The 25,430-nt window shown below is 53.8% G+C and overlaps 1 protein-coding gene and 1 long non-coding RNA gene across 2 annotated transcripts; one reads left to right on the forward strand and one right to left on the reverse strand.

Moving 5' to 3' along the window:
- Positions 1 to 3,736: 3,736 nt before the first annotated feature.
- Znf503 (zinc finger protein 503) lies at positions 3,737 to 7,986 on the reverse strand. Its single transcript, XM_004624045.1, has 2 exons — positions 7,004 to 7,986; positions 3,737 to 6,287 (listed from the first exon to the last, which is right to left on the reverse strand). Exons 1-2 carry the CDS (start codon positions 7,310 to 7,312, stop codon positions 4,659 to 4,661), a joined length of 1,938 nt encoding a protein of 645 aa, XP_004624102.1. The 5' UTR covers positions 7,313 to 7,986; the 3' UTR covers positions 3,737 to 4,658.
- Positions 7,987 to 9,270: 1,284 nt separating this feature from the next.
- LOC111817606 lies at positions 9,271 to 14,336 on the forward strand. The gene is made up of 2 exons (XR_002821762.1): positions 9,271 to 9,980; positions 13,087 to 14,336. It is a non-coding gene; the product is annotated as an uncharacterized LOC111817606 (long non-coding RNA).
- Positions 14,337 to 25,430: the final 11,094 nt, after the last annotated feature.

The raw sequence follows: 25,430 nt of genomic DNA on the forward strand, positions 1-25,430 counted from the left end.
AGAAGAAGAAGAAGAAGAAGAAGAAGAAGAAGAAGAAGAAGAAGAAGAAGAAGAAGAAGAGGAGGAGGAGGAGGAGGAGGAGGAGGAGGAAGAGAGGAGAGGAGAGGAGAGAAGAGAAGAGAAGAGAAGGAGAGGAGAGGAGAGGAGAGAGAAAAGGAGAGGGAAGAGGGGAGAGGGGAGAAGGGAAAAGGGAGAAGGGAGAGAGAGAGGGGAGAGGAGAGAGGGGAGAGGGGAGAGGAGAGAGTAGAGAGTAGAGATGAGAGTAGAGAGGAAGAGAGAGAGAGCGAGAGAAAGGGGGAGAGAGAATGAGAAAGGGGAGAGAGAACGAGAGAGAACAAGATAGAAAGGGGGAGAGAGAGAGAGAGAGAGAGAGAGAGAGAGAGAGAGAGAGAGAGAGAGAGAGAATGTGAGAGAGGAGGAAGTCCCAAGGTCCTGTCCCGGGAGCCATCTGCTATGTTTTCACCATTTCCCAATAATCCAGTGAGGAATCCATGTATGAATGAATGCATGGGCAAAGTGACCACAATCTGGTAGCACTCAGGCTGGTAGCACAAGGCCCTCAGGGGACAACAGCACAGCAGGGGCTGAAAGTAGTCAGTGACAGACCCAAACAGGTTGCCTAGGGCCTGGCAGCCACCAGGATGAGGGGCCTAAGCCAATGGTGCACACAGCCTGGCAGGGGAAGACCCCACGTTCGGGCAAACTTCGATGGGCTTTGCAACACGCAGGGATTGATTTTGCCGCCCTTTCCTGTCCTGTCTGTGAAGGGACATAGTGTGCGCCACACACTCAGGTGTATCTGGGTCCCAGTAGGTGGACGACCTCTGTGAAAGTGGGTGGTGCGGGTCCCCAGGGGAGCTGCAAGCAGGTGGCGTGGGGACAGGCGTCTGGATTTGTGCTGCTTGTGCACACTTCGAGGTCTACAGGCTGAGAGCGATTTCAGCACCTCGTCCCCCTGCTGCCCCTGTCTCAGCCACACATTCCTGATGGGAATTTATTCTGACTTCAGGCAGCACGAGGACACCGGGTCACTCGGTGTCTCCACTGGAGGGATAAGTGGGGCAAGGGCTGGATGGAGGAAAATGTAGGCTTTCAGCTGTGGCTTAGCCACTGGCTTCCTGGACTCGCCTCAGTTTCTCCATCAGTGCCAGACAGTTGTATAGTCCACTAGGAAGTAATTGGTGAATGAATGCACAAAGGTGTGGGGATCTCCTCATTTTGGTGGGCAAGACCTCTGCAGCCTCTGCGGTGGTGGCCGTGGTTCCCCAGGGCAAGGGGGGACCCCGAGGCCTAGGCACAGCCTTTCAGGATGGGTAAAGAGAACTAGGTAAAAAAATCTCAGACCCGGGGTGGGTGGAGGAGAGCAGGGGCGAATTCGCAGCAGAAAAAGGGGTGACAGAGAGGGGACTAATGGGCACCGCAGGGAAGGCGGAGGCAGAGAGGGGAACAGGGAAGACCACCCAGCCCAGGGGCGCGTGCCCAGGCCTCTCCGTGCTCCGCTGGGCTCCGCAGCGCCGCCTGGCGGACACACGGTGCTTGGCCCAGGCTCCGCGGCCGGCAGCTCGCCGGGCTCCAGGGCTGTTCTGAGAGACCTGAGGGGAGCGTACCAACAGGACTGCGGCAGGAACCCCTGGGGAAGCTCCAAGGGGGCGTAGGCACGCGGCACAGCCTGGCACTCTCCCTTCATGAGCCCCCTGTCCTGGGTGACCAGCTGCGTCCAACACGTCGGGGAACCCTCTGTGCCCTCCAGCGCGGCCTGCAGCTCGAGCTGTTCCGGGAAGAGGGTTTTATAAAATTTTTAAAGGGTTTGGGGTTTGGTTAATAAAATACCAAGAGGGGGCTATGAAGATAGGATCGTCCCCAGTTTTTGCCTAGCTGGGCCCAGGCCCGAGTTCCAGGGTCAGGTACTTTCTAGGTCCTTGCCTACCCAAAAGGGTCTTAGAGGGTCCGGTGTGGCGGCACAGGAACCGAAGGCAAAGGAGCTGGAGTCCCATAGCAAGAGGCGCGTGGTGGCTGTGGGTGGGAGGCCGCACAGGGTCCTGGCTTTCAGGCCCGCAGCCCTGGGCACGGAAGTATTGGGGACACTGGTCACACCATGCAGCACACGTCGTGCTGTCCCCCTAGGGCTGTGGGGGTAACAGCCACCCGGCTGTCCAGGGTTCTCCAGGAGCCAGGCCCGAGTGGGAGCGGGGCTGCGTGTCCCCGGACACGAAGGAACTGGCCCCTTGCGTGCCATCATCTCCCGAGCTTGGGCCCCGGAGCATCCAGGCAGCAGTGTCGCAGGCTCGGGAGGCTGGGCCCTCCGGGAAGGCAGCGTCCAAGCCCAAGTCTCCACCCGTTCTGCCTGAGCAGCGGCCTGGGCCATCCCCGCGGCGAGGTGCCCCGGCCGCTCTGCGTGCAACCCGGGAAAAGATCCCGCAGGCGCGAGGCTGGCGCGGGGGGCGGAGGGTGTAAGTCTTGGCGTCCCCAAACCCTGTGCAAATGGCTGCCGGGCGGGCGCTGTCTGAGCAGGGCCGGAGGCCTCGGGAGGTTCCACGCAGCCCCGGGGGCCGCAGCGGAGCTGGGCGGCGCGGCCTGACCCAGGCGCCGGGACTGTGCCGCGCGCGCTCTGCACCGAGACCTTCAGGTCTGGAGCCCGCCGAGGGACGCTGGGGCCCAGCGATGCCCACAGCTCTAAGCCCGGAGCTGGAGCCCAGGCCTGGAGTGCGCGCGAAGGGGCGCTGGGTGTCGCCCTCCCCCGCCCCAAGGCGACCCGGCCGTTTCCCTCCTCGGTTCCACCCGCACTTCTGGCAGCTCAGGCCCGCCGCCCAAGTTGGGGAGAAACTAGCGGCGCGCGTCGCGGGGACCCGCCGGCGACCCCCGCTACAGGCGCGATAGGCCGAGCGGCGCTGCCGCCCACCACCGCCCTCGGCTCCCACTCGGCCGCCGCAGCCCGGCGGAGCCCGGTCGCCGGACGTTGCGTTTCGGGGCGCCTCGTCCTGCGCACTCCCCTGCGGCTCCGACTGGGTAGAGCGCGGGTCGTGGAGTGACCTAGCCGGGAAAAGCAGCGGCGGCGCCCTCCAGCCCTGCGCGGGCCGGACCCGGGCGGGGGCGGGAGGCTGGGTGGGTGGCGGCGAGCGCGGGCGCCGACGCGTGGCGGGCCCCGGCTGCCCGAGGGGAAGCGGGCGGACTCCCCGAGCTCCCGAGGGCCAAGAGGGTTCCGACCGCTCGCCCGAGGCCGGAGAAACAGGCTCCCCCGGCATCTCTCGGACCCCTCATCTCTGGATGCCTGTCCTGAGCAGGAGAGACCCGACAAGTGGACAGAGGGACTGTGGGTGGCCGCACATCCCTGGGGCCCAGCCCGCGGCGAGTCCCAGTCTGCTCTCTGCACAAAACGAAACTCTAACGCCCCAAAAAATCTCAAGAAAGGAATTTAACAAAAAAACCCTAAAGGCCTTCTTTAACCCCCCCTTCACTTGTAACAAACCAGCTGCTCAGGAAAGATTTAAATAAAAACGAAATGAGCAGCAGCGAGGAGGACACTGTCTTTCCAAATTGTACAATTCCTCCTTTGAAAAATATTTTCCCTAAGGCCAACCCCGCGGCGGGCCGGGCCTTTGGAAGTCTTCGGCTCATCCAGAAAATCACAACAAAACCGTCGGAAATGCGGCCTCGCTTCTGGGCAGAAGAGGAACGGGACGCCCCGGGAGCCCACAACGGCCGAAAGCTGCCCTACTCTCCTCTTTAACCAAAGAAGAAGAAGAAAAACCTTTTAATACATCAAATATACGGAATTTTAATCTTTAAAGCAATACATTGTCTATTATTTTAGTACATGACGTAAACCTTGTCCCCTTTTCAGCGGGTGGACTTAAAAATTAAAAATAGTTAAGCGTTCCTTTTAAAGAACAAAATAAGGCAAATGAGGTTTTGGAATAGGGTTGTTTTTCCTTTTTTTTTCCTTCCAGAATACATACAAAAAAATACCCATTCTCTTTCGATGGTATACACCTTAAAAATAATTGGAATTTGAAATCAGCTGACAAATTGTGAGTCATTTTGTTTCGTCTTTTTCATTTTTTGTAACAAACATGCATATGTAAATTTTTGTTTCAATCAGACATTAAATAAGAACGTACGATACAATCATAGCAATTTTAAAGTAACATTAAAGAGAAGACCTCGAGTTCTGTGGCGTTTTTGTTTTTATTTATAATCTACAAGGGATAGGAGGGTTTGTTTTCCACGTTTTTACCCTCAAGTTAAAAAATTTTTTTTCTTCCTCTTGCTTTTTACCTACGGAGCTCAAACTAAATAATGCACTTTTGAACCACGCGTCCGCTTGGAGCTAACATAAATAAATATCGGTGTTCACCGATGAAGTCCTCGGGTGGACACTTTCTCAATTATTTTTTTCCTTCTTTTCTATAAAAAGTCAAATGATATTTTTTTTCAACTTTTATAAAGTTTGGGTGGAGAGGTGAGAGAAGGGGGAGAGGGGACTTTCCCACCGGGCCTCAGTTGCCGCTATTGCCGATAGATGCCTATACCTTTTCCTTCCGTGGCCCGGGTCTTCCCCACACATGGGAGCCGCAGCCTCCACCGTTATCCCGCCCCTCCCGGGGCTCCTCCCCTCCCCCTAGCTCCTTTCTGTCCCTCGATGGCCACCCCGGCCGCCCTCACTGATACCCCAGCGCCGAGGCGGTGGTCAGTCTCTGTCCGTAGAGGGCGTAGGGGGAGTAGTAGGGTCCGGTTGCGGCAGGCACCGGAACCGGAGCGCCAGGTGTGGGGAGCGGGCTCTTGGAGTAGGGGTGGTAGCGGCTGCTAAGTCCCAGCGCATGGTGGGGGCTGCGCAGCGCCAGGGTCCCTGGACTGCCAGGTGCGCCCGACGTGGGGATGTGCATGTGGCAAGCCATGGCAGCCGCGGCGGCGCTGGCCAGAGACGACGAGCTTGGGTAGCCCGACAGCAGTTTGTCTGTCCCGGGGAAGGCCGTATGGGTCCGCAAGTGGCTCAGTAGCTCTTCGGACGTGGCGAAGCGCTTGTCACACGGCCCATTGGCCGACACCCAATTGCAGATATGGGGGAGCGGGTCATTAGGGAGCATGAAGCCGTAGGGATAGAGAGGGTGGCCGGCCAGGGAGGGCGGGGTGGCGCCGGCAGCGGCAGCGGCCGTGAGCGAGGAATGCACGCCGTGCAGCGGGTGCGTGGGGTACACGAGCGGGTATCCGGACTTGAGCGCGGCCGCCGCGGCTGCGGGGTCATGCGCGCACGAAGCGCTGGCGGCCGCAGCCCCAGCCAAGTGGCTGGCGCAGTGGTAGCTTAGGCAGTATGGGTCCCGGCACAAGCTGGCTGTCATCACGGAAGGCGGTGACGCCCCGGCCAGGGGGCTGGAGCCTGCGGGCTTGCTGCAGCCCAGAGAGCCGGCCGCGGCCGCCGCCAGCTGCGCGCCCACCAGGCTACCCGGCTTGGTGGGGTCGAGCGCCACGCCGTGGGGCAGAAACTGGGGCGGGTAGCCGGCGTAGGCCCCAGCCAGGCTGCCGGGGTAGGTCATGCCCGCAGGAGGCAGAGGGAACACTGTCTGGCCGGGCTTGTAGGGAGACACCGGGGCCACCAGCCCCGAGCCCAGCACCGAGGAGGAGGTGGGTGCGCTTGGGCCGGAGCCTGAGCTAGAGCCGGAGGAGCCTCCGCAGTCCGAGCCCAACGCCTTGCCCCCCGGGCCCCCGTCTGGGTGCTGGTTCACGTCCACGTTGATGCCGCCGCCGCAGCTAATCCGGCCGTGTGCCAGCCCCGCGGAGCCCCCTTCGGCCGGGGTGCCCCCGGCGCCCTTGCCGCCGCCGCCCCCTCCCGCGTCGGGGTCTTTCTTGTCGTCCTTGCCCTCCGGGCCGCCGCCGGCCGAGGGCAGCATGCCTCCTGGCGAGCAGGCCGAGGCGCTGGAGCTCGGGCTGCCTGTCCTGGGCGTGAATGGCTGGCAGGTGGCGCTCGGTACCCGGAATCCGGACTTCTCCGCCGAAACACCCCCGCCGCTGCCCCCGCCGCCGCCGCCTCCCGCGCCGCCTCCTGGCTCCTTCTTATCCGAACCAGGTTTGGAGTACGGCTTGAAACTCGACTTGTCCTCCACGCCAATGTCGCTCAGCTTCAGGGGGCCCGACTTGGAGTCCTTGTCGCCCCCGGAGCCACCGCCTGCACCGCCCGCGCCACCCCCGTTGGAGGCGACCGAAGAGAGTTTGGAGGAGGGCGAGGGGTCGGGCTTCCCGATCTGCGAACATGTTTGCGCCAGCAGCGCCAGCGGGCTCTTCTTGGCATCGAGCTGTAGGGTCAGACGGGGAGGGGGGAAGGGTCACACAGAGAAAGAGCGGAAACCCTTTAGATTCCTGGCTTTTAGGACTCTAAGACCCCTCCACGACAGCCCGCGAAGAGCAGCGCGGCCCCAAGACGCAATCCGAAGCTGCACCCCCTTCACACCCACGGGCAAGCTTTTCGACCTTGGGAGAGCTTCCCCCCACCCCGTCTGGGTCCTGCCTGCATTCTCCGAGCTCTAACTGGATTTGGGAAAGAGGGGGGGGTCTCAAAATGTTTTGAATTTTAGCTCTTAGAGTCAGAGGTATAACCCTCTCCCTGCATACACTCCTTGATTCTTCAGAGCGAGAGCTTGGGCGCCTGGCGCCCCGGAGGCTGCGAACACATTCTAGCTTCTGGGGAGCCTGAGGACGGCGACTTTGGGACGATATTTCAGGCCCCTGCCCGCCTTCGGGCTCCAGTAGGTAGGGGCTTGGGTTGGGGTAGGGGGTTTTATACTAAAAGGACACACAAGTTTGGGCCGCCGTGCCCACTCATAATCGTACCCCATTCCACCTTCCCCTTTTCCGCCCTAGTTTTGAGGTGCGGAAACGCTATCCTCTTCCCCATCCCGAAGCTGAATCACTCCAACACCCTGCCCCCACCCTCTGATCCCAGAGGAAAGAAACCCCGCAGGGAGGCAGGCAGGGTGGTGGCCCCAGCTTGACCCTGGGAGAGGGTTCTTACCTCGATGGGGCTGACGGGCGTGGAGGGCAGGGGCTGCAGGTACTCGGGGTGCAAAATGTGGCCAGTCCGAGCGGTCAGCATCTTCAGCACCTTGATGGGCAGGCGGTTGGCCTGGCGGAGGGGGTCAGAGGGGGGCACGGCGTGCACAAAAGGCTTGGTGCTGCCGGGCGGGGACGAGCCTGGGCCGGGGCCGGTGCTATTTCCAGAGAGCGCGCTGCTGGTCCAGGCAGGGTCCGCGCCGCCGCCGCCGCCGCCGCCGCCGCTGTGCTTACTGCTTCTTAGGGCAGAAAGCGAGGGCGCTGTGCTCATGACCCACCCGCGCGCATGGGAGCAGCGGGGGAGGCGCGGGGCGGGCTCGGGGCTGCGCGCTCGCCCGGGGTGCAGGAGCCGCGGCAGGAGGAGAAGAAGCCGGTGCAGCGGCTACGGGCGCCCAGCGCGCCTTCTCGGCGCCTGGAGCCGGAAGCGAATAATCCTGGGTGGCCAGCCGCGGAGCGGTGGCCAGGCCGGAGCGGCGGGCAGGACTGCGGGAGTGGCTGGCGGCGCGCGGGGTCCGCCTGGCGCTGCGCCCCTGCGCTGCGCGCTCGCGGCCCCGAGCCGGCGCTGCGCTCCGCGATGTGAGCCGCTGCCTGTCCAGCCTGGGCTCTGGCGAGGAAACTCACTTCAAAAGCAGCTGCACGGTGGGGGAGATTAAAGCCTTTGCCGCCTTCCAATCAAATGGGAGCCCGAGGTGATTGGAGGGTCAAGGGGATGTGACGCGTCCCGCGCCGCAGCCGCCGCCGTCGCCGCCGCTAGGACTCTCAGAGCTGGTTTTAATGGGCAGCTCGCTCTTCGCCGCCCCCCCCCCCGCGTGTCCCCTCCCTCCTTCTTGCTCCGAGGACGAGGTGGACACTTATTCTACGTTTGTCATCCGCCGCCTCCCTCTTTTTTCCTCCTTATCGTTCGTCCTTCTCCCTGCTGAAAAATGAACTGAAATCTTGTGCGGGGTCTGTGGATGTGTGTGTGTGTGTGTGTGTGTGTGTGTGTGTGTGTGTGTGTGTAGGTGTTGCGTGTGCGGAATGGACTGCGGGAATATCCAGAGGAAGCACACGTGGGGCTATGGATACAACTCAGATTGTCAACTATTGGGTCGCACAGGGGGCGCGCAACCCAAATGTTCTCTTCTGTTATTGAGATCTCGCGCGGCACCGCGGCTAGGGTAGGGAAAGGTGTAGAGCGGGTGCTGGAGGAAGTCCGCCCGCCCGCCTTGATTTCCTGAGATTCTGCGGAGGAGAAACAAGAATCTAGAAGGGCAGCGGAGGCTGTGGCGGCTCATCCCGGCGACGTGCACCCGGCTCTCCGCCCTTTCTGGCCACGTGATGCCCCGGGAAGAGCAGATTGGGGCAGGAGCGGGGGTCACATGTTTCCTCTGTTTCACACTCAGCCGCCTCCCTATTCTTACTCTCCCCTGTCACCCCTCCACCCCGGTTCTTTGGGTATCTCCACCCCTCCATCAATTGTCAATGTGCCTCGACCGCAATCAATCAGTTATTTGTCAGCTCTTGTCAATCCGCCTGTGATTTATGTCAGCTTTTGTTGCTGATTACAAGGCGGGTGGGACTTGAAGGGAAAAAGGGAGAGGGAGAGAGAGACAGAAAGAGAGAGAGAAAGAGACAGAGGAAGGAAGAGACTTAGGGGGAACTGGAGGAGGGAGAAAGAGGAGCCGCCTCCTGGGATGGCGGGAGGGTGGAGTGGGGTGGGCGTTAAGAAAAAGAATGAAAGAAGAGGAAAAGAGGCGCTCAGCGTCAGGAAAATGCATAGTGAGAGTAAAGTGCGCAGGTGCGCCCAGGGCGCTGAGATGGGCGCGCAGGCCTGGCGTGCGCGCTTCCTTGCTCCGTATAGGAGGGACAGATGCACGGTCCGCCTTGGGTGGACGCCGTAGGGTTGGGGCGGCCCGGGGTGCCCGAGGCGGGAGGCAGCGACGTCTAACACGGGAGATTTCCCGCCTCCCTGGGGCAACCTCGCCGGCGAGTTTCAGGCTGTGCCACGCGGCCGCGGCCGCCACCTTCCACAGTGCCCTGACCCCACACTCGGAGACTTCTTTCCAACAGCCGCGCCGCCAACATAACCTCGAGTCCTGGAGGTTAAGGGTGCGGTAGCCAAGGGGATTCTTTGATCCCCTGGGATCGCAGCGAGGACGGGAAGGCTGCGGGGAAGAGGCCTGAGCGTGGGTGCTCGGGGAAAGCATGTCTGAAGCTAACTTCGCCGACCTGTCGCCCTCCCCCAGCGCCCGCTCCGCGCCGCTCTCGTAGCCCTGGGAGCCCAGGTTCCTTGGGACTGCGACGCGACGCCGAGCCGGGACTGCCCGGTGCGGGAGGAGCAGAGGGAAGAAGCGAGAGAGGAGGGGGCGGCTGCTGGTGGGAACGCGCGTTCTTTCCGGGAAGCGGAGTGGGACTGCCTCGTTCCCCTCGATTTGCACCGTCACCCGGGCTGTTTGGAAAGAAAAGGGAGGCGCTGAGCGTGCCGCGGTGTCTCCGGCCGCGTGTGCACAGTGTGTGTGTGCCTGCGTGTTTGTGTGTCTGCGCCGCTGTCTCAGTGCTCAGGGCTTTGGTAGCGCCCAGAGAGAGTTCGAGGGTCACCTCCAGAAACTCGCAGAAACTGGAAGAGGATGAGGGGAGGACACACCTCCTTCCTCCGAAGGACTTGGAAGACTTTGCATCTCCCCTCCCCCACTTTTCCGCCCGGCTCTTCTTTTGTTGTCAAGTCCTTTTGATAAATGGTGGGGCTGGGAGCGCTGGGAGCCTGGAGTCCGCCTGTGCCGCGCAGGGCGGGGGCCGAGGCTGGAGGCCGGGTTTCGACCGGCGCGCACCCGAAGCGGACCCGGGTACGCGCGGGGTCCGATTGGTACCTGCTCTCGCGAGCTCACCCCTTCCCCTTGGGCCACCCTATTACCTTTACCCTTCTGTTTCCCACTCCTCCACGGTACCGAGAACTTTCTGGGGTGAGTTTTAGAATTTTCTTCTAGGCTTTTTTTTTGCGTTTTAATTTTATCCTTTAATACTTTAGGAGATGGTAACTTCACTAAAGGTAATTTGGAGAGGAGATAGGGAGTGAGGAGGTGTATGTGTAAGAACACACCTGCATTAATTCAAGGGGGTTTGTAGAGTCTCTGAGCGGCCACCGAGAAAGGTAAGTAGGCGAATGGGTCGCGCGATCACCCTCGAGGCTGTGAGGTTGCCCGCAGATCTTTGGAGAGCGAGACCCCAGCTTTGGTTTGCATGGGCGGACAGTCCTGAGCTGCCTCTGCCGTCAGTGTGTCTGTGACGCCTCTCTTATCCTGCGGGCTTTGGTGCCTGTGTCAACTGGGTGCATGGCTGTCTAGTTGTCAACTAGGGCCCACGGCAGTGCTCCCGGCGTCGCGAGCACAGTCGTGAGCCGCGAGTGATCGCGGTCTCCCCAAAAGGCCGCGAATGCTGGGTGTGCGGACAGAAATAGGGTTGACCTCAGGCGGGGACATCCTTCTCCACTCTGGTCCAGTCTCCAGGCGCAGTTTTCCCCTATCCTCTTACTCCAGTAGCTTTCTTACTGTGCCCGGTAGCTCAAGGGAGACCACCCCAGCACCCAAAGCCTTGCAGAGGCTCCAGCGCCCTTGGGAGCAGCTCGCGGTCCTGTGCTGTGCTTCGAGGGCGCAGGTCGCGGGTTGCGCGCGTTCCCTTAGCCTTCACCTCAACTCCGAAGGTCCGAGCGCAGGGGGGCGCCTGGGGGCCTGCGCGCCCCGGACTTTTGGGTGGTGCCAGTGTCGGAGCCTGCGCACCTCGTGCGGGAAGCCGAATCCCCGAGGGCTAAGCCGGCCTCGTGGTGGGGGTTATTAATTACTCCACTGGGCCTAAGGCCTCCTACCCCGGGCAGCGGCTGGTGTGGGTATCCTGGGGGTTTTATTTGCACACAATGGAAATGATTTGTTTTCTTTAAAAAAGGAGTAGGCTTGGCAGGTATTTGAGGAAGGGGGTGGGAGGAGAAGAAGGAAGGGGAGAGAGTTGAGGAAAAAAGTTTGAAAATGCCTTGAACTATTCACTGTCGAGATGGCTAATCAGTATTGAGGCCGGAGGGCAGGCGGGCCGCCTTTCACCGCCGCTTCCCTTTCATCTCGGGCTCGGCGGAGGCGCTCAATTAAAAGCCTATCAGTTTGTAAGTAAATCAACGCCTATCAGAGTTGTCACATCAAACAAAACGATTATTATTGCAGCCCGCCTCCCCTATTAATCTCCCTCGAAGATAATCCGCCTGACAGGTCAAGCCCGGCGAGCTGGAAAGCCTGGCCCAGAGCGCCCAAACAGTCTGGGACTGGCGCGCGCCCCCATGGCCCCCCCACACCCTTGTCCTTTTCTGCCTAGCAGTCTCCGGGGAGGGGCGAGAGAAAGAGCTTGCCGGGGCCCCTGCGTCTAGGCCCATCCCACGCGACGGCGAGCAAGGCCAGATTTGCCTGGCCAGCGGGGACCATCCCGCTCAGCCGGGGTCTTTTCGCCCGCTCTGGGAGGGTGTAGGCCAGGCTTGGTCCGGGGGCGTTTCTGTGGCCTGCACTCTTTTAGCCTTACACTGAACCCCTTCCCTCTCCTGTTCCACTTTGACTTTCTCTCTTTACTCCTTCATTTCTTTTTCCTTTTTCCCTTCTGCTTGCAGGCAATATTCCCTATACCGCTTCTCACTCTTGATATACCATGTAAATTACCACCTGCACAGCGACTTTCTGCACAGTACCTAGGGCATTCTCGGCTGGGATTATTTCTCCTGGGGCAGAGTTGCCTCGGAAGTGTGTTTAATTTCCAAGATTTTATGACAAAGTCCTCCCCAGTTTCTGCCGAAGCAGGGCTCTTGAAGCTCTGTGCCTGTTCAAGGGTTGAGTGCGTTGGAAGGGGAGTTGGGGGAGAGCGACCAAATACGGGGCATGAAGCAGTTAGAAGGGTGGACCATTGCAAGCACCCTGTTGTGGAATTAGAATTTGGTCTTGGAATTTCGCAGTCGTAGCTCGCTATTAGCAGTTACTTGGGCTTTGCAGATAAATAGATACATGAAGGAGATCCTCAGAGTGTAGAGAGACTTCAGCAGTGGGCATGCTAGGAGGTGTCTAATGTTTCATAAATAAATACATCCTCCAAAGAGTTTCAGTGGCCTCTAAGTGATGCCTTCAGGGTCAGGTGGGGTCTGGATTCTGCACAAAAATCATAGCCTTCCCTTTGGCCTCTGACTTGGAGCTTGGGAACACCTTGGGGTCACACGGAACCAGTCCTCTTCCTCCAAATCCATAGTCCTCAACGCCTCCTGCCAAAATCACAAAGAGCCAGGATTGAGGGTTGGCTAAAGCGTTTGAGAAGGAAAGGCTGTTGCGGGACCACAGGCCTTGCTACCTTAGATGTCAGGTCTCTTTCTGGGCCTGCATTGAGAACCCCCAAAGCAAAGCAGCACTGAGCATACAGCCTGAGTCTGTCTCACTAGCAGGCCCGGGTTCAAGGCTATCATTGAACAGTGCCCACCTCAGCCTGCATTGGGTACTGAGCAGCAGGGCTGGTGGCCCATAAACAAGGTTCCCGAAACCTCTCTATTTGATTTCACTGTCCACAGCTGACCTTGAAGGAATATTTATTTCTGTACCCAGAATATTGTATTGATACAGTGGCTCCTTTATCTGCTTCCTTGCTTTTCTTAACTGTGTGTATTTCATTTCTGCCATGCTGCAGATATTTAAAGAGCTATAGATACTGCGCCCTTCAACTATCTATGGGAAATATCCACTGAGTAGTTATTTGGACATTAAGTTCTATCTCTGGCTCAGATGACAACCAAGCAGGGGATGGAAAAAAAAAAAAACAAAAAAACAACTCTAGGATTTTTTTTTCAACTTAATTACCTTTGCATACACTGAGAATTTAAGAGTATTTTATATGCTTCTATAAATCTAAATATTCAGATGTGTTGTATTAAATGCCCTTGAAGCCAGAAGCGATCAGTAGTATTCGAATTGGATGTGGAGCTGTTTGTAGATTTTTTTTTTATCTTCCTCCACTTACATGCAAATCTCAATCTAATAAATTCAACCTTGTCATTTTTAGAATCGACGGGATTTCTCTGGCTGTCCTTTGCATTGAATTTATCCGAATAAATCCAACTCTCAGGCATCTAGCAGAACCGATTCTCTACTGGCAAGTACTGTGTGCTACACCCAGCCTAGATGGGGGGCACGGGGTGGCTGCTGGCGCACAGGCTCAGCGGGTCTGACCTCTGAGGTCGGATGCACCACAGCTCCCAAGGCTTCTCAGTGCTCAGCGGTATCTTGTCGACCCCACTTTGCCTAGTGCCTCGGAACTTGCCTGGCTGAGTCTGCCAGCAGCGAAAACTGAAAGAAAACTCTACTGAAGACAGCACAAACTTCCTCGATACAAGTTTACAACCAAGATTAGTGATTGCTTCAGGAGGACGGTAGGCTCCAGTATGCGGTTTGGGTTGGGATGGGGTCGAAGAGAATACCAGGTTGCTGAGCCTGGCCCGAGGTGAAAACGCTAGGGAAGCCTTCCAATCTGATGCTATTTCTTGGCAACTCTTCAGCTCTGGATGGTAAAAAAGGAAAGAAAGAAGAGTAAGTTTCCAAATGCCACGGATGCCCAGCGTGAATCGCACTAGGGAGCAACGGGAGGGGGCCGGACTTGTAAAAGTTGCTGAAAGGTTTGTTCAGAAGCGTCACCCTAATGGAAACCGAGGACCAGTTCGCTTCCCTTGGTACAGAATGGTCAGGAACCAGCCTGGGTTCCACCCTGCCCACTTCTATACCATCATCTTCAACAAGAGGTTAAATAACCACCCACCACTGAAGCTGTAAACTTCTGCACTGCCATCCGAAGACGAGGCCTTGATACCGAGGGGCGAGAAAGACCACTCATCCACCAGCTCGGTCCCAGCTCTAGGAGCGGTTGGCATGCGGATGGCGGAATGATCGCGGTCTCCACTTGGCTGTTCCGGGCGCTCAGAGCTAATCCCCCAGCTCTGGGCAGCCAGCGCTTTTTCCCCGGAGCTGCAGATTTAGGGAGCCCGCCGAGGGGCGCAAAATACCCGCGCGGACTGGCGCGGGGGGCGGCCGCTCGTCTCGCCGCGGGGCCTGTCGCCGGGCTGGCCGCGGCGGGTGAGTGATGAGGGCAGAGAAGGGCGCCCATAAATCGTGGGTGTCAGGGCGAAAAACTCTCTTTATTGTCTGTGTGATGGATGGGCCCGGGGACGAGACACCAAATACTTCGTATCGCCTTTAAATGGGAACACATTTTCCGCGGCCATAATTCATGTTTTTTAAATAGAAAGTTTGAAATGTTGCCTATATTTCACCGGCCCTGACATATTTATGAATCGCTCCCTGCATGCAAATATCATTATTTAAAGCGCCAGGGAGAGCGCGGGGGAGGGGAGAAGGCGCGGCCCCCGGGGCGTGGGGGTGGTGAACCGGGGAAATGTCGGTGGAGTGGGGACACCTCCCGAAAGGGCAGAGGATGGAGCGCGGGGAAAAAAAGCGCGCTTCGAAGCTGAGCGTGTCCTGGGGCTTCCCTCCCGCCGCTAGACAGCGCGCGGCCTCGGGGAAGAGGGTTGCGCTGTTTGCAGCGCAGGACAAACCTGGGCCTCCTGTCTGTAGATCAGGAGATAGTTTGGGTCTCTCTCTGTGGGCTGGATCCAAGCTGAAGCCAACTTTTCCAAGAAGGAAGGAAAAAAAAAAAAAAAAAAAAAGGAACTTAACAAACGCGAATAATAACCCAACATGTTTTATGTTCTTTGCTACTGCATCGATTTTATTGATTTTCATTCTGCAAACCTGGGATTGTGCACACCCTTTCCGGGCGGCTGTCAGAACCTAGTCACTGCACATGATAGGTGGGGGGGGTCAACCCTCTGGTGCCACTGCCCTGGTCGGCCCCCATCTAACAGCCTCACCACTTCCCAAGCACAACGGAGATTGCGCAAGACGCGGGGACACAAGGGACCCGGCCCGCAAGCTCCAGGGCTTCAGTCCCGCCCCGCTCCTTCTCTCCCCAAGTGCATAGCAGCGCTTCCAGGGTCCGCGTCCACCCTCCCGGACCCCCTACTGTGAGAATAATCGCTCTGGTGAAAAACCATGGCCAGGTTGTAGCTTATCGCCAGTCATCTTGCCCGGGAAGCGCCTACACCTGCGCCCCTACTTGCCAAGACTTTACCTGTGCGGTCCCCAGCCGCATCTGCGGCCGCGCAGATAACACAGAAATAAATGGTAGGGAGGGCGGGAGAGTGGGTGGGTCAGAAAGCATCACCGAGAGGGCCAGAGGCGCGGGCCCAGGTGCCTGCGCGCAGACCAGATGCTGAGGTCCTGGCCCCGCCGGCTCGCGGAGCGGATTGCTCCAGGGAGATCCGGCCGGGGGAGGGACAAGGAGAGAGCGGCTGCTCCAGGAGGGGCGGGCCCAGCAGCACTTCCGCTGGAGGTGGGGCTGCGGAGTGACGCGAAGGCCCCGCCTCTCCGCTGAGAAGACCGTGCCTCTCCGCCATGCACACCACGCCCCTGCTTTCAGGCTCTGCCACCACTACCGGAGCTAAGGATTTGAAGTACCAGCCAGAAGGAACTCCAAGTTGTGTGGGAAAAGGCGGTGGTTATCTTTCTTTTCCCTGCCTTTTTAAATCCTAAGAACAGAAGCACCTACATACCAACAACCTAAGTCCAAACATGCAGGTGAGATTTGTTCAAATTTTGGTCTTTAGGTGGTCCTGAGACCTGCCTGGCCCAGGGACTCCCTAATCTTTCTCTCAGATCCAAGCAGATGTCCCCTGGGACTAACACTTTTTGATGGTTCATTTTGTTCCAGGCAGATTCTGAGAGCTTGGAATTAGGCGCTCACAGCAGCTCTTTGAGGTAGTACCTGGAATGTTCTGTGTATAGAAGAAAACTGAGGCCCGGAGAGAAGCAATCGGCCTTGTCTTACTCCCATGCCACCTAGATCCTTTTTCTTTCCTTCAGATTTCCAGCACCCCAGCCCATTGCTCTGGAGGAGACTTCTGAGGCTTTCACTTCTCTGCTGAGGAAAGTGAGAGTAGTACTTGCCTGTTGCCCCACCCTGCGGAAAGGGCTCAACCCAGCCCTTCATCAGTCCCCAGCTTCCTGGGAAAAACAGCCCGTGTTTCCTTGTAGTCCCAACTGAAGCTAGTGTGCTCTTTCTTTAAAAAGTAAACCAAGCTTTTTTTCTCTTCTGATAAGAGCATCTGAGTTTTAGTCTTAGGATGCAGTACAGCCAGCATCCCATCGCTGGTGGGTCTTGGTTTGCCTTGTCTCTTACTCCTCTTCCTCTTCCCCTGGGCCCCTGCTACCCACTGTGATGTTGCTTCCCATCACCAGGATTTTGCCAGTCCTTGCCTTTTCAGCCATGACCCTCCTCCTCCTCTACACAGGGCTCACTCCTGTGACCCTGGCAGTATTAGAACTTGCTGTTGACAGTCTGTCCTCTTCCCTGAATGGCACATGCCCAGAGGGGCTGTGGCTGGGGTTGTTCCTTTAAGGGATGAGTGAGGAAAGAGCAGTTGTGTATCACCTATGCTGGATGAGTGAATGATTATATATGGGATCCCTGCACTTTTGAGGGTCACCAATAAGTATTCTCTATGGTCTCATATCACAAAGTGTTTTCAATTTAAAGGAGAGAGATAACACAAATCTCCTGGAAAGATAATGGTTATTTTGTCTCTATATTGTAAATGTCAAATAAGTGGATGCTGGAGGAGATTGGAGAAGAGAAATATCTCTGGTTTTAGTCACTTATCCAGGCTTTCAAAATGTAAGATATGCAGGGTGGCATGATTTAATAGAAAGCCAGCTCTCCTTGCTACCTTTCTTCCCAACAGTAGGGCACGTACGTCCCAAAACTCTTGCCTGGGCCCTCTTTCTTCTGCCCCTCTGGTCACATATTATTGTGATCACAGTTGAGTTCTTATTAATTGCTGACTGAGGTGCTGCTACAAGAACTTTCTAAATGTTTCCCCGTCCCAAGCCCCTCTGCCTTGGACTCTAGCCCACATAGTCCTGAGTGGCTCATTTCCCTTGGTCTGCAATCTTCAATGGCTCCTTATTGTCCATATATCACAGCTGACTCTTTGGAATCTAGCTCTAAACTCCTTTTAAAAAACTTTTTGTGACATTCCAAAATTATCATAGAAACATGTTCATCTCAACCATGAAGATACTCAAAGATACAGAAGGAAACATCCCCTTACTTCCTTTCCATCTCTTACCCAGTTACCCAATCCATACATTTTTAAGAGCCTAGTGTATAACTTCTATCCTTTTTCCACACTTACTAAGGCTGTAAAACTACACTTAGATTCATGGAGCTATTATGTTATTGTTTGTTCATACCAAAAAGAGTATTAGGGGTCTCAGCAAGTCTGTCTTTCCACCATTTATTTTTTATAATAAGTAGGTTATATGGAGTTAATTTATTCACTTTTAAGATGTAAATATTACATAAAATGTATATGCTACACTTATTCAGTCATTCCTCAATTACTGGCCATATGCATTGTTACTAGGCTTTTTTCCCCCTAATGAAATTGCTTATGTCTGTATCCTTGCCAAAAAAGGGTGACTTTTTTCTATAGGATAGATTACCAATAATTCAATGGGCTAGACATCAGCTCAGTCAGATTTCTTTGTTTCCATCACCCGCCCTGTGTTTCTGTTGTACTTCTGTTGTTCCTTCTTAGAAGCTCTTGTCCCCAGTGCTTGTCTGGTTTCCAATAGTGTGACAGCCAAACCTGACCCTAGGACTTAGGCAAGCTGTGCATGATTCACTTCATTCCTTCTTCCTCACTTAACTTGGTAGCAATGGACCAGATCCTGGAGGTGCTTCGCAGTTGGCATAGGACAATCATGAAAGTACTATTTCTTCTGTCCTAGCCATCTTTCTAGCTAGGGATAGCTATGAAACCTACTTTTGGCCCATAAAGAGCAAGTAGAAATAAAGGGGTGGCAAAACAGGAGGACAGCTGTTGAGAAATGCTCTAGTCTTGATGTTCCAAAGGGGATGATGCAAACATTTTGACTCTTTCCTCTTTCTCCCTTCTTCTATGAACTTAGATATAATCTGTAGCCATCTGTCACCAGGAGAAAAAGTGCAAGAAAATAACAGAGAGACTGAATGCTGATGTCACTGGGATGCAGAGCCACCATCAGTGACTCCCTCCTTCAAAACCTTTGTTAGAAAAATAAAGTGCTTATTTCTTTAGCTCAGTGAAATGAGGATTTTTATATTTTTCAGCCATACGTATCCTAACCTTCCCTTTTAGCAAGCACTTCCAATGGTGTTACACCAAGGAAATACCACTGCAGTAGTCCAAAAGAAGTTTCAGAAGCTTATTTGAGAGGACTTCCTACAAGTATAGGTTTCAGTGTAGAGACTGGCAAATATTCTTATGGGATGTTTTTGGTATTTTAGAATAGCCAAGTTACTGGCCATAAACTGTGTTAAGACACTTAACCCCCAGTACACTATTATATAGCAGGCAGTTAAGGTTTTCTTCTTCTTCTTCCTCATTTGACTGCCTAATATCTGAATTCACATACCCTTTGTTGAAAAGCAGGGTCTGCTCCCACCTCTAGAAACAGAAAAGACCATATCCTCCTCCCTGGCCTGGTGACTGAGGTTCCACTGGGGGACACCCCATCTGGGCCTCTGACTGTCAGGGGATGAACAGGAACTTGGGGCTTGGAAAATCCTTCTCAGCACCGTGCACAACCTAGGGCAATGGCCTTGACTGTCTAGGTGAAACGGAAAAGGGAAGACTTGTGCTCCATGGCCAGTGTGATCATGGTGGCTGCTCAGCCAGTGGCCTAACTAGACGGTTCTCGTGGCAGGACAGACCACACCTCTATTTACAGCCACTGCTGGTTCTCATCAGTTTCCCAGTTGTGGGTCTCTAGTCTTCTCACAGATTCTGTGAGCTTCCTCCTATCCTTCTGACAGAGTCATTTTCTGCTTAAATCAGCCCGAGCTTGTTTCTGTCACTCACAACCAACAATATCAACTGATTTGCCACAGCCTGGCTCATTGGGTGGCTTCCAAACAGGCCGGATGGTGATTGCTACTTAGTTGTGCCTGTGGGATCCTACTAGGGGTCCCCGCGTGGGGCCTTGGTTCCAACCTGCCTGGCTGAATGCCTCCAACCCAGCCAGGTAATGATTTCAAGTAAAAACCTTGAAAATCAGCAGTGAGACTTGGTTGTGGCAGGATTGGGTGAGAGAATCATATTAGTGATTTTATGAAATTCCTACTGGGTCCTGGACACTCTTCTAGGTAGCTTCACAGCGTAGTTTTTTTACCTCTTAGCAAAGCTTTGTGGGGAAAGAATTACCCCCATCTGGTTTGAAAGTGTTCAGAGTTTCTCCCCTCCCCTCATAACACACAGCCTGGATGGCACTCAGTGTGTCTGATGACTGTTTCTAAGCCATCAAAGGACATTATCCAGATTGACCAACTTAGGTGACAATCAACTCTGATTCTTCTCAGCAGAGTTTAAGAGCTTAAGCATCTGGTACCTTGTGGTGCTCAAAAAACATTTGTGATATGCAATCAACAGCACAGTAACACCTGTAGGCCAAAGTTGCTTGGGAAGGTGGTCGTTTGGAGCATTCGAGGTTTTGTGTGTGTGTGTGGGGGGGGGTAGAAAGGCTTCATCCCACATTGCATTGTGCTTTCCTTAATCCCTCACATTGGCCAAGATATTCCCTTCTCTGGGCTCAGTATTTATTTGTTTCTCCCCTGTTTCTGTCTCTATTCCCACCCCCCACCTTTTCCAAAGCATGTAAGAAGGGTGCAAATGATGCCCTTTTACTTTTATTCCCCAAAACACTATGAACACCAAAAGTAATCAATACCTGTTAGTTATATGAATACATTTTCAAAGATATTCCTTTTTTAGTCTTCCCCTCTGTTGCTGAGTCTGTGGTGCTCCAGGGACCCCTGTCACACAGTTCTTTGGCTATATCCACCATGTTTATTTTAGGAGCTGTGTGGTCATGTTCTGAATCTCTCTCTGCCTGCTTCCTCAGAAGGAGAGTGACCCCTTTGCCACTCACTGGTGGGGCCCAGCCTCTCCAACAGGGATGGAGGTGTGGGGGTGAGAACTGGCAGTTGTGGGCCCAAATGCTACTCAGTATGGGGAGGGTGGGTGTGCCAGGCTTGGGGATGGCAGCGTTTGCAGGATCAGCTCTGTCATGGCATTAGCATCGTCTTCCTCCTCCTTCCTCTTAGTGGTAATTAGCCCCATGTGGGGACCAGTTGATTCCCTTTCTGAAATAAGATCTTGAGCACTTACGGGATGAATTGGAACAGAATGAACAAATGAGCTGCTTCCTGTAGAACTCCACTGCAGAGGAGTTAGTAAATCTGATAAGATGAGGCTGACAGTCATGGGGACCAAATGCAGCTGAGGCCAAATTAGTCTAGAGTTAAAAAGCAGGGGAAAGCTAGTCATGGTGGTGCATGCCTGTAATCCTAGCACTCTGAGGCAGGAGGATTGCTGCAAGTTGGAGGCTGGGCCACAAAGTGAGTTTAAGGTCAGCTTGAACTGCATAGTGAAACCCTGTTTCACAAACACCAGAAACAAACAAGCAAACAGTGGTGTAAGCTGGGTGTGGTGGTATAGGCCTATAATCCCAGCACTCAGGAAGACAGATAAGAGGATTGCAAGTTCAAGTCCAGCTTGAGCAATTTGGCAATATAGGGAGATCCTGACTCAAAAATAAACATAAAATTAAATTTCCTTTCTTTTTCTGGTTTTTTTTTTTTTTTTTTTTTTTTACTGGAGTCCAAACTCAGGACCCTGTGCTTGCCAGGCAGGCACTTATTCTACTGAGCTATCTCCCTAGCCCAAAACATAAAATTAAATAAGCTAGGAATGTAGCTCAGTTCAAGGTCCTGGGTTCAATCCCCAGTACTGGAGGGAGAAAAGTAGAGGGGAGGGCTTTCTAGGAGGGTGGCTTGGTACCACCTTCTCCAGGATGCTTCTCCTCCAGCCTCCCTCCTCATCTCTCTTGTCAAATCCTCCTGTATAAATAACAAGCGGAATAAAAGATAACAGGAAGTAGGGAAACTGATCTTTCTCAATGGGAAGGGGAATCAAGAGACAAAGGAGGAGATAAGGAAGGGAAAGGGAAAGGGTATAAAAAGAGGAACAGGATGTGTTATATACGTGAACCAACTCCATGCAAGGAAATGTAAACATTATGTATTACAGACCTGCATTAATGAAAAAAATCATTAAGAAAGAAAAAATCCTCCTAGATCTCTTCTCCCAGTCTTGCCTTCCCAAATAGCACTTTGATTAGACTAAGATGTCACATTGCCCCAAGCCTCAGGATAACTAATTTCCAACCCAAACAAAAGCATCACCCCATGCCCTAGTGCCTCTTTTCCCACCTTACCACCAAAGCTTGCTTCCCTCTGTCCCCCAAGACCAGCCATCCAGGCAGCCTGGGGTATTTCCCATGGCATCACCCGCCCCCCAGTCCTGGCTTTGATTGTGGGCCTGGGCCTGGCAGCCCCTCACCCCACACCCACTCATCAGAGTAGAGCAGAGCACTCCAGTGTGTGGTGGGCTCCAGACTTGAAGTGTTTGGTTCTAGAGATCAGTGCCACCCGGGTTATGCAGTGTGGGACCTCTCTGAAGTTTCTGTTCCTCCTCTATGAACTGGATGCAATGAGTCCCCACCTCACAGGGTCACTGGGAAATGAAATAGTGCCTGGCCCTGGTTGTCACAGTCCCTCCCCTTGTTCTTTCTTACCTCTGCACCCCCAGAGTGCTGTCGGTGCCACTCATCTGACACTTAATTATCTACTAATTGATGATATCTTTTATTAGCTATTTAAATTCTTAGCTTTTAACTTTGTGTTTGTGTGTGTGTGCTCCACTTGCTAATTAGGTCTTAAGCTCCTTCCAGGCCTGAACCAGATGCTTTCTTTATATTCTCAACACAGACTAGCAGCGGACCAAGAAAAAGGCAAGCACTAATTATTGAGCATTTATTAAAAATGAGTGATAAAATATCCAATGTTTATGGAGTCCTTTTGCATTAAAGGGATCTCTCTTAATCCTTACAAGAATTCTTTAGGTGCATACTGGGATGCCATTTCACAGCTGAGGAAACTGAGGTTCCCAGAGAGGAACTCAGTTGTTCAGGTTCAAAGGCCAGGGCTCTTGACTGCCTTAAAACAGCCTTGGGCGGCGTTGGAAATTCTCCTAATGCCTCCGCTTGTGTGCCAATGCCCATCACATACTTTCTCTGCTCGTCTAGACCAGCTTCCGGGCTGACTCTCACCTTTCCATGTACTCATGGGATACTGGATGTGCCACTCAATTTCAAGAGCCAGTTGTGAAAGAGCAGGAACATGCACACCCAACAGGAAATACTTGTGGCTTAGAAAGCAGGCTGCAAGGGCATGCACAGGACCATAGATCATCTCCGGGCTAGGGGCTTGGGCAACTTTGGCTTTCTTCTTGCTATATGTAGTTTCTACTACAAACATTTATTGCCTTTAAGACACAAGAGCAAACCGAAGTTTTGTTTGCTTACTTGCTTAACAAAGATCTTGGTGCAGACCTCCCTGTGCCTGCCTATTGCTATAAAAATGCTCTCAAACCAGGCAAGCTCTTTTCTTTCTTTCCTCTCCCTTTTCTCTCCCCACTCTCAGCCAGGTGGGAAGAGACCCACCAGTGGCACTTATGAGTCACAGGTTTGAAAGGCAGGGGTGCGTTGGAGAGGGAGGCATGATTAGTATGGGGTGGGAATTCGGGGATCCTTTTATCCCTTTGCATCTCAAAGGCTGACAGGCTCTTGAGGGGTGGAAATGACTGGTAATTAGTGAACCTCCTCTGCCACACACACGAAAGACACACTTCGCAGTCTCTGTGACCTCTGCGCCTGGTGAGGCTTTGTTATGTAGATGCTCTTAATTGGGTGAGTCATTGCAAACAGCTTCGGAAACAGCGCTGTGGGTTGTGCTTGGGGAAGCTTCTTTCCAGGGCTTCGAACTCAGGAATTAGAGGGTGGGGAGGCCAGGCAGTGGTAGTGATGGCCTCCAAGTAACTCTGCCCCCTCCCATGGACGTGAGAAGTGATCCCCACAGTGTGAGTTTTTAGGGCATCTTTAGCATGGAGAGGCATGGTAGGTTGTGACCTCTTCTCCCTCTTTCTTTCATGTCCTCTCCTTCCAGTGTGTTGGCCAGGAATGCCTTGAGACATAAACGGGGTTCCCTATGCTCAAGGAGCAGACCACAGTTTGGGAAGTCAGAAACAGATATAAATGTATATGATGCTGTCGAACAGCCGGCAGCAATGCCAGGCATATGCAAGAGGCTCTAAAATGTTCTCTCAGATGTTTGCGTGGTCACTCAAAGGTAGCCCATTGGGAAAGCTGGACCAGAGTGAGTAGGGCTTGGGAGGGATTCTGGGGAGAAATTCCCAAGGCATGGGGACTTTGATGAACAAAGCCGCCTGCAAAACACTGTTACACCCAGAGCCATAGTCCCAGTATCCTGAGCTTGGCTCAGACATCAGAGGAGCAGAGAGCAGGGAGGAGGTAACTCCAGGGGTCTTCCACCACGCTGTGGTCGGTCCCAGAGCACAAGGTCTGTTGTGTTTCTCAGAGGTGGGTACAGTGCGGGAAAACTCCAGCTGCATCCCATCCCATGCAGGGCCTGTCACCCCCCACCCCCATCTGGTGTCTTGGTGAGGGGCTCCATCTTGACTCTCAAACTTGCCTAACGGGAAGGCAACTGGGCTGTGATGTCTTGGCAACTGTTCCTTCTGTATGTCCCCATGGCTGCTCTGTCCCCTCCAGTCTTCAGTCTGCATTCCAGTCCCCGACACTCTTCCTGGGCCAGTGGGACAGGATGCACTGTCTGGGGCTACGAGGACCTTCCTGACTTACTTTCCTTCTTAGTACCTGGCCAGTAGCTCTGAAACACAAATGTAATCATTCCCCTCCCTTCCGCCAAGCCAGACCTACACAGCTCTAGCATCAGGCCCCAGCCTACCTTTTTGCTGTCTCTGTTTCTCAAGGTTACCAGTGTCCTCCTGTGTTGTCAAATCCCATGTGAATCTATCATCTTTCCTTGGCCTTAAACAGCACTAGACAGAGTTGATCACTCTCTTCCTCTCTCTTTTAGTCTTCATATTTTATTCATAAAATTTTCAAACTTAGGAACAAATTGAAAGAATAGGACAATAAGCATACTGTTGTGGTAGGGTTTACAAGGTCATCACCCTAACAACTGTTCTCCCACACCCAGCACCACATTTCAGTTCAGCTGGGTGCTATGAGTTGACCACTAGTTGGCAAGCCACCACCTGCACAATATTCTTCTTCCAAACTCACCAGATAATCTCTCTCTGACTCTTTGTCTGTCTCTGTCTCTGTCTCTCTTTCTGAACTGTTTGAAATTTGTATGCATCTTCATCTCTCTTTCTAATTTCTTCAGCTTGAAGCTCCCCAGGAATGGAATATTCTTCTGTTATGAAACAACTGTGCCATTAACACAACCACAAATAGGCATGGTGGCTCACAGCTGTCCTCTAGCTCTCAGGATGATACTGCAGGAGGATCGTTACAAGCTCAAGGCCAGCTGTGCTGCATAGTGAGACTAGCCTCAAAAAAAAAAAAAAAAAAATTAGCACAACCAAGAAAAGTTAATGTTCAGTAATATCACCTAATAGTTCTCATTTAAATGTTCTTAACATTTCTCACTAAAATGTCCTTCAAGTTGTTCTTTCCCGAAGTTCCAGGATCCAATAAAGGGGTTCATATATCATACTTGGCTTCCAATGTTTCTTTAGTTCATTTTATCTAGGATAATCCTCTCATTCCATCTCCTCCCAGGGACAGTGACGTTTTGGACCGTGAAGTCCAGTTGTCTTGTGAAAGTGTCCACATTACAGATTTGCCTGTAATCTCTGGAGTGAATTCTGATTAAACCTTTTTGGCAAGAATAATAGACAAGGGGTGTGAACTGCCTGCTGAGTTGCATCAGATGCTCAGGAGGTCACCTTAGAGATGCACAGTCTGAGCTCTTTGTTGGGGTCCTGACCTCTGGTGCTTGCAGCTGTAAAGATGACAATGTTCCCCTTTGGTGATTTGTGGGTTACCAGTGGGATGATGCTTTGAGACCATGAAGATGCCCTATTCACTGAGTGTTTCCAGTGTTCCTGGTGGTCCTTGTCTGAACTGGCTATATATTGGATAACTTATCTCTGTGTGAGTGTGTGTGAGTGTGTGTGTGTGTGTGTGTGTGTGTGTGTGTGTGTATGTGTGCCTGTGTTACTGGGGATTGAGTCCAGGGCCTTCACACTGAGGTAGATCCCCAGCCCTTCTATTGCTTGGTTGTTTAGAGATGAAGAACCACTGTAG

The sequence above is a fragment of the Octodon degus genome, unplaced genomic scaffold, assembly GCF_000260255.1.
Source record: "Octodon degus isolate 3935 unplaced genomic scaffold, OctDeg1.0 scaffold00005, whole genome shotgun sequence".
In the NCBI taxonomy this organism is placed as follows: Eukaryota; Metazoa; Chordata; class Mammalia; order Rodentia; family Octodontidae; genus Octodon; species Octodon degus.